Source organism: Mastigoproctus giganteus, chromosome 4 (assembly GCF_048544385.1).
Source record: "Mastigoproctus giganteus isolate SK-2022 chromosome 4, ASM4854438v1, whole genome shotgun sequence".
Taxonomy (NCBI): Eukaryota; Metazoa; Arthropoda; class Arachnida; order Uropygi; family Thelyphonidae; genus Mastigoproctus; species Mastigoproctus giganteus.
This window is the reverse complement of record NC_143578.1, coordinates 50,938,432-50,950,740: the sequence shown is the minus strand read 5'-3', so window position 1 is coordinate 50,950,740 and position 12,309 is coordinate 50,938,432. Positions and strand designations below refer to the sequence as shown.

The window sequence follows — 12,309 nt, the reverse complement described above, 5'->3', positions numbered from 1 at the left end:
GTCATGCATTAAAGATATTTTTCTCAACTTAAAGATGAATTTGAAAATTCAGAAAGTCTACATAGCAGACAGCGAAGCTAAGCAAAGAAAAAAATATGGTGCTGAGAGTATGGTGATTCTGTTTATGTGGACAATGCTAATCTATTAAATGCAATAAATAAGAATTAGGAAATTTCCCTATATGTTTCTGGTAGAATTTCCTGTGGCTTAATTGCTGAGGACTAAATATAATAAAAATTGCAAAGGTAATGCATATAAACGACAGAAAAATTTTCAGTTTTTTTTTTTCCTTCAACTGTTTTGTGTGTGTGTGTGTGTGTGTGTGTGTGTGTGTGTGTGTGTGTGTGTGTGTGTGTGTGTGTGTGTGTGTGTGTGTGTGTGTGTGTGTGTGTGTGTTCTTTGTCTCACTGAACCCTTCCTGTTAAAGGCAGATGTAATTTGGTCAGAAATGTAGATGTCTTCCTAGCTGTTTTTTCTTCACTCAGAAGATTAGTGTTTTAAAACCTAACCATGGCCATCAGCACTCTCAGCTGTATGCATCCTTACAACTCTGTATGCTTTCGGTGTAACCTCCCACCCCTTGTCATTGTCCTGTGTATTTTATTTATTTTTTTTATTTTTTACCATATAGTGCAAAGAAGCCACAGGGTTTTTTGTTGCACTTTCCAAAAAAAATAGTAATAAAAATAAAAAGAGAAAATAAATCCCCGTGTGTTTCTTTCCTTGTGTAAGTAACTCTTTAGTTGACCTTTGAATTTCCCCAAGCTATCAGCCTCATTAAACTATGGAGGTAACTTATTCCAATAATTAGCAGCTTGCTGGCTAAGAGAAAACTTCCTGCAATCCTGTCTGAATCTCTCTCTATAATTTGAATTTATGGCTCCTAGTTCTGGAATCATTAATACCAATGAAAATTTTGCTGTAATTCACTTTACTGTCCCCTCGTAGTAATAGAGGCATGTGATGCAAGAAAGCAAGCATTATGAGCTTATGTAGCATCAGCCAAAAAAAAAAAAAAAAAAAAAAAAATTAACACAACCATTCCCTCTAAAAGTTTGTCCAGTTCCTCCTTGAATTTATTTAAGTTATCAACTTCCACAACGACAGACAGAAGTTTGTTTCAGCAGTTAACCACCCACTGGCTAAACGCAAATTTCCACACATTTATTCTACAACTCTTTCCTCAATTTGAATTTATACCCCCTTAGGTTCATAATCTGAGCAGGTGGAAAAATCCCATCAGAATTCAGCGTGCTCAACCCATTCAAGACCTTATACACCTCAATCAGATCACCTCGCAGGTGCCTAGTCTCCAGCTGCTGCAATTTTCAGGACTTAAGCCTCTCTTGGTAAGAGGACCCCTTCATTCCCCTCACCAATCTTGTTGCCCTTCTCTGTACACGCTCAAGCAAATCTACATCCTTCCTAAAATGAGGCCTCCAGACCTGTATGCAGTACTCAAGGCATGCCTGACCATTGCCTTATACAAAAGGATAATCACCTTCTTAGAGCCTTATAGACTTCAGTCAGGTGCCCCCACCTTCCAAAGTGTCTGTTTCCAAGCTCTTTAGCTTGCATATTTAAAGGCTTTCCTCATTCAAGTATCTCAAGTGCAGTCACAGAACATAGTATTCCACATGTGGTCTTACAATTGCCTTATACAGTGGTATAATGTAGCATTGAACACAGCATTAAGTTGTGAAAAACGTCTGAAATGTAAGGTAGTAATTGCACACCTGTGTCATTCCTCATTGCTTCTACATTTTTATGCTGTTGCACTACAATGTAGATCTGCTGCTTTAAGTTAGCTATCTGTCAGCACTCTTATTCATTTAATGTATTTTTTATAGAATATACTTATACCTCTATGTGAAAATTACTTGCACATTGTTTACATTTAAAAGTTTTCTTTAATTAAATTGCTACTTTTAATATGGATTAAATTTTAAATTGCTAAATAAATATAAAATAATTACAGCTGTCCTGTGTGTCGATATTGTCAGACCCCTGAATTACTCCCAGATAATAGGTGCTTTGGGTGTGGCTCTCAAGAGGTAAGTAATACATATAATTTTATTTTTCATAGTTTTTGCTCTCCCTGAATTTTATTGAAGTTGATTATGAGGAAGAGGTTTTTGTTTTTTAAAATAAATATGGTGTATGTGGCAGTATTAAATTTTAACTATATTTAAAATTAGCAAAGTCTTTATTGAATATGTATCTCACCTTATGTATTGGTGAATTATGTATAGGTAAGTAAAGTTTGGCAAATATAGTAGACTCTCAATTATCCAGGGACATATTAACTGGAATTTCTGCAGCCTACAGAATTCTAAGTCAGTCAAAGTTGGATAGCAAAAATAAATTCATGAAATCTGTACACATGATTATTTTCTTACATTTTGCAATGTTCCTTGAATTTACCAGAAGCTGCTTGTCTACCTTTGCTTTCTGCCCTAACCCACTCTAGTCACATTTCAGTAATTCATGCTACTACTTTTTAGCATTAATGTTAATTTTAACATTCCTCTCTGAGTTTTTTTTTTTTTTTTTGTTTGCATCTCTGTGCACCCATCATATTAAAATGGTAAAGGGGTATTCTTTCTATTGAACAAAAACATCATTAATAAACATGAAAAAGGCAGTAAATTATCACATTTAATGAGTCTCTACTTGACTACATGGAACAACAAACCCACTTGCTCTTGTTCACAAGATGATGCTTTGAAATTTATGTAGTACCATTCACAGGAAGGGAAAAAGCAAACTTCATTTAAATCCTTTTCAAAAAATTACATGTTCATATTAACTTTTATTTTTTTAAATCTTCTCATGTAGTATACTTTGATAAATATGAGTACAGTATGTATGGAAATAAATTGACATTTTTGTCACATGAGTTTTCTTTCATTTTTGCAGGTTATCCTTGGAAAATTTATTTCCCAACCACCCCAGATAATCAGGAGTCTACTGTATTTAATGCAGTAATTTTTTCATAACTTGAAGAATTTGTAAAAACTTATATCAGTCATTAAATTTTAAGTTCACTTTTTTATTTTTGGAATTATTTTGTTTTCTTTCAACTTGTAACTTGGATTAGTTTATCAAAGAGATTATGCAGTATTTTAGACATTCATTTTTATTTTTCAGGCCACCAATTTTTAATCCCTGGGCTAAGCGACAATATTTCTTAAAAATCAAGTTGTTTAAAGTTAGGTGCAGTGTTAGTTGTGACCTCAGCATTTAATGAGATTTAATCATAATTACAGAATTTTAAAACTCATTTTGCATCTCTAATTACTTCCTAGAAATTCCAAATCTATGAGGTAACAACTAGCTGTTTCCTCAGTTTCCCCAACAGAACAGCTAGCTGTTCTGTTGGGGAAGTGTTACTTATTCGAACTATGAGAGACAGGCACTTATTGAGATGGATTTCACAGTGTAAGGTGTTGCATAGTGATGCCCCTTATGCAGACTTCAGTTTGTGACTAACTACAGAAATGATGCAAAGCATTAACTTCTATTTCAGTGCAATTTGTCCATGTTTTGCATCTCTGAATAACACCACTTTACATCTCTGTGTGAATAACTCAGCTGGGTTGTCACTGCTTATGCCTTGGGGACTAGTTGATCCCACACTGCCAGGTGCGATCAACTAGTCCCAAAGTGGCTGCCTGGGTGGTGGTGGTACTCACATGAGAATAGGTAACAGCAGACTTCTCAATTGTGGAAGCATTACTTATTCAAAGTATAAGGGACAGACAACTTGTTAAGAACAAATTCATAAATATGAGATGTATAATGATGCCCCTATGCTGATTTCAGTATGTAACTGACTGCATACAGAAATGATGCAAAGCACTAATATGCCATATGATATCATTATGATTCAAGTATACATGCAGTTGTTTATTGGAGACAACGTTCTCATATTCCGATTTACAATTGAACCATTTTAAAACTTGAAACTTTAGCACCTCTCACTTTCTAAATAGCTAACTTTGTGGAAAAGGTCCATACAGAAGCAGCATATGTAGCAATGGATCTAACATACAAGGTGCAAGCCAAAAGATTGGGACAGGGGATTTATTGTCCACTGTCCCATTGTCCTGATCAAAATAGTTCTCCCTCCCCACCAGAGTTTTTAAATCGATCCCAGTGCTTCTCCTACTGTTTGAAGTATCTCTAGAACTGCTCTTTCGTGATGCCGTTCAACACTTTCTGCTGCCTCCGTAGCCAGGTGGGAAGGAGCAGCAGTGCGTAGCACACGCTTCTTGATTAGCCCGGGGTTCGAGCCCGTCACAACCAAATACGGAAGATGCGGAAAGGTCAGGGAATGACCACCGCATATCCCGGAGCAATATGGCCTTAGTTGCTAATGCTCCTAAAAACCAAATAACAAACAATCAACACTTTCTGCAGTTTTTCATGATGTCTTTGAATCTTCATCCTTCTAATTGGATTTTCATTTTGGGTAACAGAAAGAAATCGCATGAGGCCAGGTTGGGAGGATAAGGTGGGTGTGGAATTATTTCCATTTTGTTCTTGGCTAAAAGTTGCTGAACAAACAAAGCCATGTGGTCTGCCACATTTTTGTGATGCAGAAGCCAATCCTGAGTATGCCATTTACCTGGGTGTTTTCTCCTGACATCCTCCTTCAAACACCTTAAGACTCCAATATAAAACTGGTGATTTACAGTTTGGCCTAGTTGAAGTAACTCCTGATGAACAATTCCTTTATTGTCAAAGAAAGCAATTAGCATGCCCTTGACATTTGATCTGACCTTACCTACCTGCCTTGCCTTGCCTTTTTTGGATATGGAGATGATAGACTTCCACTTCGCAGGACTGCTGCTTTGTTTCTGTATCATAATCATAAACCCGGCTTTCATCCCCTGTTATGATCTTGGAAAGGAAGCATCTGTCCATTCTAGCCTGTGCGTGCAGGTCCCTGTATGCAGAAGGCTAATTCTGTTTCTGTTCATCACTCAGCAAATGTACATATTTTGCAGTAATCTGCCTCACGTTTAGACTTTTCCACCGGGAGGACTGCTGCTTCTGGGTGATAACCATAAATCCAGTTATTTATTTATTTATTTTTAATCTTCAATTAAAATGCATCATCATGTGACAATACAATAGGTCTAGAATGTGAGAAATATTGTTAATTTTCAACTAGTTATGGATGACCTGATGCACTTTTTCAACATTTTCAGCAGTCCAGCTTGACAATAGATAGCTCGAGTGCTCAAAATCCTCGAAGTGTTGCCTCCTTGGAAACGCAAATACTATTGAAGTTTGTGTTCTACTGATAGCATCATCACCAAATGCTTATTTAAGCATTTTGTAAGGCTCCAAAGCTGTTTTACCAAGTTTATGACAAAATTTGCTTCAAGTTTACTGTTCCTTAACATCTGTCTTTGCAGGTAGTGCAGTGATTATAATCACTGTCCTCTCCACACTTGATGGAAAAGGCTTGGGTTCGAATCCCGTCAATGATGCAAGGAACTTTTATGGGCCTTTTTCACTCTTTGGTTGAGTAATTCACATTTTGTAAGTCTCTGAAGTCTGAAGCTGTTTTCTCAGGTTTGTGATTAAATTTGATGCAAATTAGCTGTTCCTTTATGTCTGCCCTCTTACTCAGCTACAAAAATTGCAATACACACTCAACAGAAACACAATTAAGTACCAATTACACAAAAGCACAATGTCCTGTTGGTGCGAAACAATTCACACTAACTGACAATGAATTAGTTTAGCGGTATCTAACGGTGCACTGCTGTATTACTTGTGGTTAGTGTTCCCTGCAACCAATCCATACTTTTGGCTAGAACCTTGTATATAATAAAAAATAGACAAAATGTGCCTATCACAATTTTTCACCAAATCAATTTTCAGATACCCAGGAGCCTTCAGAATGGAATTTTTCAACTATGCTGCATGGTACTTAAAGAATACATTTGCATCTAATACTACTAATAATTTAACCCTCTCAGCCTTATTCAATTTAGTATTTTGAATTTTGATAGAAAAACAGTAGTGATTATGTGATTGCAAAGAAATTGTACAACTAGTTTTCATGTAGACGAGAAACTCAAATACTTAACAAACTGAAGGATTTGAACTGTATTTCCATTTGAACATAAATTAGGCTTGCCTTATGATCAAAACAGACTGGCATTGAAAAATCACATCATGGGCATAAGCAGCAAAGCTGGATTGATAATTTAAAATTGAAAACAGAATCACTGTAAAAAAGGATAACGACAACTTCTTTTGTGGAATTCCATCACCTAAGTATTTTTCAATACAAACATATAAACCCACCATCATTAAAAAAGGCCGGTTGTCTTATAGACAGAATAAGCTTCAAACTACCCAACAAAGGACTCTTTAAGCAGGCAGAGGGCGTGGCATTTTTACTCATGAGTGCACAACATGCAAATTGGCCTGTGAACTTGTACAGACAAAAAAAAAACACTGCAATATGATCTAAATCATGGATGTGCTTAAAAACCGTATAACAATGACTCTATCAAATAGACATACATACATACCCTAGCAAAGACACTAGAGATAAAATCTGTACTGTGTTAAATGCCAAATTGGTATCAGAAAACAAAACATTAATTAAATTGCACTTGCCAGCCCACAAATCATAAATTCTTACCATTATCTGATTTAAACATATTACTGTCAATCTACAGTTACATTCGTAGTTACATTTATAGTCTTTCTCATGAAAAACTTGGTTGGCTAACTACAGTAAAATAATCTTCACAAATCCCTCCCATCTAATTATCGTCCCATTGCAATTACTTCTACTGTTTCTAAAATAATGGAGAAATCAATTAACTGCGAACTCTTAAAACTACCTAAAAATCTGCCATCTGATCAATGATCGCTATTATGGATTCTGTCAGTGTCGATCCACTGGTGATATTCTGGCGTATGTTACCCATTTATGGACAAATTCAATGGAAAAATTCGGTGAAGCACAAACAGTTGCTCTTAACATCTCAAAGGCTTTTGATCGTCTTTGGCATAAAAGTCTTCTAAACAAGCTTCCATTTTATGGTTTTCCAACTGTTTTTTGTAATTGGTTATCCAGTTTTCTCTCTGACTGCTCACTGAGGGTGGTGATGGTAGATGGCTCTCTGTCTTCTAACTTCTCCACTAATGCCGGTGTCCCCCAGGGTTCAGTTCTTTCCCCCACCCTTTTCCCCTTGTATATTAATGACTTTCTTCTATTGACTGGAAATCCTATCCATAGTTTTGCTGATGATTGCACATTTCATTCCACTTTCCAGTTTGAGAAAACTTGCTCTGCTCAATCAGCTTCAACTTCTCGAATATCCGCTACCAATTCCTTAAATGCCGATCTCCAGGTAATTCTCCAGTAGGGCAAAGATACTTCCATGGGCATTGTTCTTCTGATCTCAATCCTTCTAAAATTCAGTCCCATCTTATATCTCGCAAAAAAGGATTCTTCTGCTCCTATGCTTATCTTTGGTGACACTTCAATTTCTAGGCAAGATGATATTTTGTGGATTACTCTGACTTCTAATCTCTCTTGTCACAAACACATTACAAATATTGCTTTCGCTGCATCTAAAAAATTTGATTTTCTCTTTCGCTCTCTTTTTACTTTTCTTCCAAACAGCTGTTCACTGTGTACAAATTGCAAATTCACTCTACCATGGAATATTGTTCCCACATCTGGGGTGATGCCCCCAAAACCTTTTTCAAGCTTCTAGATTCCATTCAGAAGAGGGCAGTTAGGTTAATTAATGACTCATCTCTAACAGGGTCTCTGCACTCTCTCTCTCATAGATGTACTGTTTCTGCTGCATGCCTTTTCTACAGATACTTCCATGGGCATTGTTCTTCTGAATTGGCTTCTATAATTCCCCTTCTCTCTTTCAAAACAGTCCGAACATGTGCCGCCAACATCCATTTACTGTCCAACTTCAAACTCACAGAACCAACTTTTCATCTTCCTCGTTTATTCATTCAACTGCCGTTTTTCTGGAACAACCTTCCTTCATATGTATTTACTGAAAATTACAGTCTACAGAAGTTCAAGTCTAATATCAACAAATATCCTCTTTCGTCTTCTCAACCTCCAACCCATGCACAGTACTAAGTACTATTGGTTCTAATACCTCTTGTGTTTGGGGTTTTCATTAAAAAAAAACAAACTGTTATTCATATAAACATGGATCTGTCCATGACAGACATGTGTATACATATATGACTTTCTTATTTCGTATTATTTCTTGTTTTAGATGAATATATCCCAGAATTATATTTTTTTCAAATATTTCTGAAATACCCTATATGTATGAGTTAATATAAATTTTTTGTTTAGCTTGCAGTGAAACAATGTATGTATCTATTTACTGGGCACCAGAGTTTCAAAAAAAATTATATAAATATATATTAAAACACACAAAAATATATGCGAATCCATAAACCATGGATTCGCATTTATTTTATGAAAATCTGTGGTCAAAAGTAAAGCAATTATAGATTGGTTTTTCTAACTTAAAATACAGTAAACCCCCGCTATTCGCGGTGTCTGTATTCGCGGTCGCTGATTTAATATAAAATGAAACCTAAAAAAATGTGAATTTTAAAGCGCCGTGAACAGTTTCCGCCATAAAAAAACGTGGGCGTGGCTAAAATTATCTTTCCCGGTCAAAACAGCGCTCAGTGGGTGGGAGAGAGGGGTGACAAAATCGCAAGCGTGGATGTTTCTCGCTAATTCTCGTTCAGTATGTGTTATGCGCTTGTCATAGAAGGTTTCGTCGTTTTCTTTTAATTTATATGCTTATAAATTGAATAAATTTATCAATTTATAAATTGATATGCTTACAAAAGTAATAAATCTACCGTTTTGCAGTGTAAAACAGACTTTTTCGAGCGTGTTAACTGAAGAAAGCTACTTTATTGTGGACAAGTCCTTTCTAACCCGTACAAAAATATGGCTATGAATAACAAGGGAAATGTGAAAATATCAAAGAAGGTGATGACATTAGTGAATAAAATTGAGTTATTAGACAAAATTTCTAATGGTGAAAGTGTCTCCTCAGTGGCAAAACATTATAAAATCAATGAGTCGACGATATGATCAATAAAAAAATCGGAAGAAAAAATCCACCGGAGTGTCCGTGAAAACGCGCTAATTGCTTCAAAAATTTGTTCTGTAACTCGTGATGTTAAATTAGAAAAAATGGAAAAGGCTTTAAATCTGTGGATAGAAGACCGAACTCAAAATAAAATTCCGTTAAGTTCACTCATCATCCGTGAAAAGGCAAAACTCCTTTATCAACACTAGCGAAACTGGTGATAGCACTGGTGGGATAAGTTTTTTTGCTAGCAAAGGTGCTGGTTTGAAAGATTTGTTTGAAATTTCTAATAAATATTATATTTAATATTAAATTGTTCCTTATTTTCATTTCGATGCCATATGCTTGCATTTCACTATGTACTGTCTATGTACATAGTCATATTATGAAGGTACATATAATACATACATAGACAATTTTAGACTAGTTTTTCTTATATATTTCATACTTTGGAACGGAACCCCTTTATTACTATGGGAGCCATAACTCAGTATTCGCGTTTTCGGTATTCGTGGAATTTCTCAGGAACGTAATCCCCGCGAATAGTGGGGGTTTACTGTATATATGAAGTTAAATAAGAAAGTGTAGGCAATTTGTATGTGAAACTAACACAACATGTCAGAACATGTTCACAGGATCATCATACTTATTACATTGTTAGACAAGTCTATATGTGTGTCATCAGTTGCACGATCAATCTGTTTTATACAATTGAGGTGTAATTATATTGGCTGCACTTTCCATTCCACCATTAATGAACAATGTGCTGTTATCAGATTTTTGTAATCAAAATGAGTCAAACCATCCCATATTTATGGAAGAAATGTTAGCAGTGGCATTGATGTCTAGCCTAGGCCCTAGGGAAAATGCTTTTTTTGGGCCTCCTCCATAATATCTGGAACCAGGGCAGCCGACCAACTTGCTGACTTCTCAGTACTCCTGAATGTTAGTGCAATATGAAAAAAAAAAAATGTATTAGCCAAGAAAAAGTTTAGAAATGGCAGAACAAGTGGTCAAGAAAGTTGTTGGACAGCCTGAATGACTGTTCAGGTTGTTCAGTAATAATAAACTTCTGATAGACAATGATTAATGCCACTTTGATGGACAATGATTAATGCCGCTAAACCTTTCCACACATTCATATATCTTTCTTTTAATAATACACTTTTCTCCATGTTGCTCTAACATTCTTCTGTGAATCTGGGAATGCTTGACCCATCTGATCGCAAAAAATCAGATCACAGTATATTCACTAATAGTGAAAATGATAAGTCAAATTGACATGATTACACCTTAACTATATGAAACAGACTGATTGCAGGCAACTGGCTTAAAACATGTAGACATGTGTCTAGCAACACAATAGATATGATGATCTTGGCATGTTCTGACATGGGGTGTTAATTTTACACACAAATTGGTTTTACTTGATTTACCTTTGCATATGTTTGAATTCCTTTTTTTTTTTTTTTTTTTTTTAGATGTAATCACATCTGTTGTTTACAGTTTCTTGTATCTTTTTATATATATTTTTGATACACTATTACTGCTGCCATGTACAGATACAGTATCGTATGCTTTTCCTGTTTTGCTTAAGTTGTTGCTTTATTTTCTACTGTATAGTTTCTCTCTCGCTCTCTATCTATATATATATATATATATATGTATATATTAATTTTTTATTGTAGAATTTGTGGATCTGTTTGATATGTGGTCATGTTGGATGTGGAAGATATGTTGAAGGTCATGCTTATAAGTAAGTATACAAAAAGCACATATAAAAAGTCTAAGTTATTTAGAGTACAATAGCTGTGAGCAACCTTTTTGACACCAGGACCAATTCTGGAGAAAAAAAGTATTTGTGGGCTGCATTTAAATGTGTATTTTTTTATTTATTTTTTATCATTAATGACATTAAAAATTGGCCGATGCTATCAAACTAGCAAGTGCCTATATTGGTGCAGCCCCTCTTACTATATGTACTAGGGCTGTTCAATAAAGAATGAATGATACTAAATTTTTTTTTCTTTCTTTCACAACATACATTTATTAATCATCCATATTTTGATGGTCCTTTTCAAAGTAGGCCCCATTTGATGAAATGCACTTACTCCAACATTTCTGCCATTCTTCAAAAACATGGTGGAAACCAATTTTTGACATGCATTTGAGAATTGCCTCCGATGTCTTTACAACTTCTTCTGACAACCGGAAAAGTTTTTCTAACAGCTCCTCCTTTAACTTTGGAAATAAAAAAATTGTGGGGTTGCAAGGTAACAGCTGTAGGGTGGATGAGGAACACATTTGACATCAATGCTGGCTAAGTACTCGATGGCGGTATGAGCAATGTGAGGTGTCACAATGCAGCATCCACCCACCTGTGTGCAGTTGTGATTGTTTGTGACGAATGTGATCCCGCAATGTGTGAAGTACAGTTCTGTAGTAAAGTCTTATAACAATCGAATGACATGGCACAACGTGCTGGTAAACTATTCCTTCCTTGAATGTCAATAAAAGTGATGACCATGACCTTTCCTGCAGTAGCCACAACTTTTACTTTTTCTTTTTTTTTTTTTTTTTGGTGTTGGTGATGATGTAGACTTCCACACAGAGCTTTGTTGTTTACTCTTTGGGTCGAGAGATGAAGCCATCACCCTGTGCAGAACCTCACCATCTTTAGTAACCATCCATTGCAGCTCTTGACAAACCTCCATGTGAACTTGCTGTTGCTCAGATGTGATTAGTCATGAAACCCAGCACACAAAAACAAATGTCACTTGCAAATGGTCATGGAGAATACCATGCATACTCCCTACTGATAATCTCAACATCTCTGCCAGGTGCCTTACTGTTATATGATGAAATTCCCTCGCAATTTCAGAAAACAGTGTTTATACTTTCTGTGGTAACAGCAGTGGTTGGAGCTCCAGGACTACTGATTTTTGTGATTGAATCATGTCCATCTTTAAACATTCTAAACCACCTGCAAGCGGTAAATCTATGCTTTTTGGAAGCATAGATTTACCATAAGCTTTTTTTAAAATTTCATATGCTTCAGCTGATGTTTTCTTGAGACAGAAACAAAATTTGAGAGCAGCATACTATTCCTCATATGTCACGTCCATTGTTACATAGGCAAAACTGAACAGGCATAAACTTTACCAACTGCCAAGGTCAC

At 35.8% G+C, this 12,309-nt stretch overlaps 1 protein-coding gene across 2 annotated transcripts in view; it reads left to right on the top strand.

Annotated features, from left to right (window-relative positions):
• Positions 1–12,309, top strand: part of LOC150086722 (BRCA1-associated protein) — a 141,005-nt gene that overhangs the window by 71,441 nt on the left and 57,255 nt on the right. For both annotated transcript variants that reach the window (XM_090372711.1, XM_090372712.1), the window contains 2 exons: positions 1,979–2,054; positions 10,820–10,887. In XM_090372711.1, the coding sequence (XP_090228837.1) occupies positions 1,979–2,054; positions 10,820–10,887 (144 nt within the window). The remainder of the gene's footprint in view (positions 1–1,978; positions 2,055–10,819; positions 10,888–12,309) is intronic.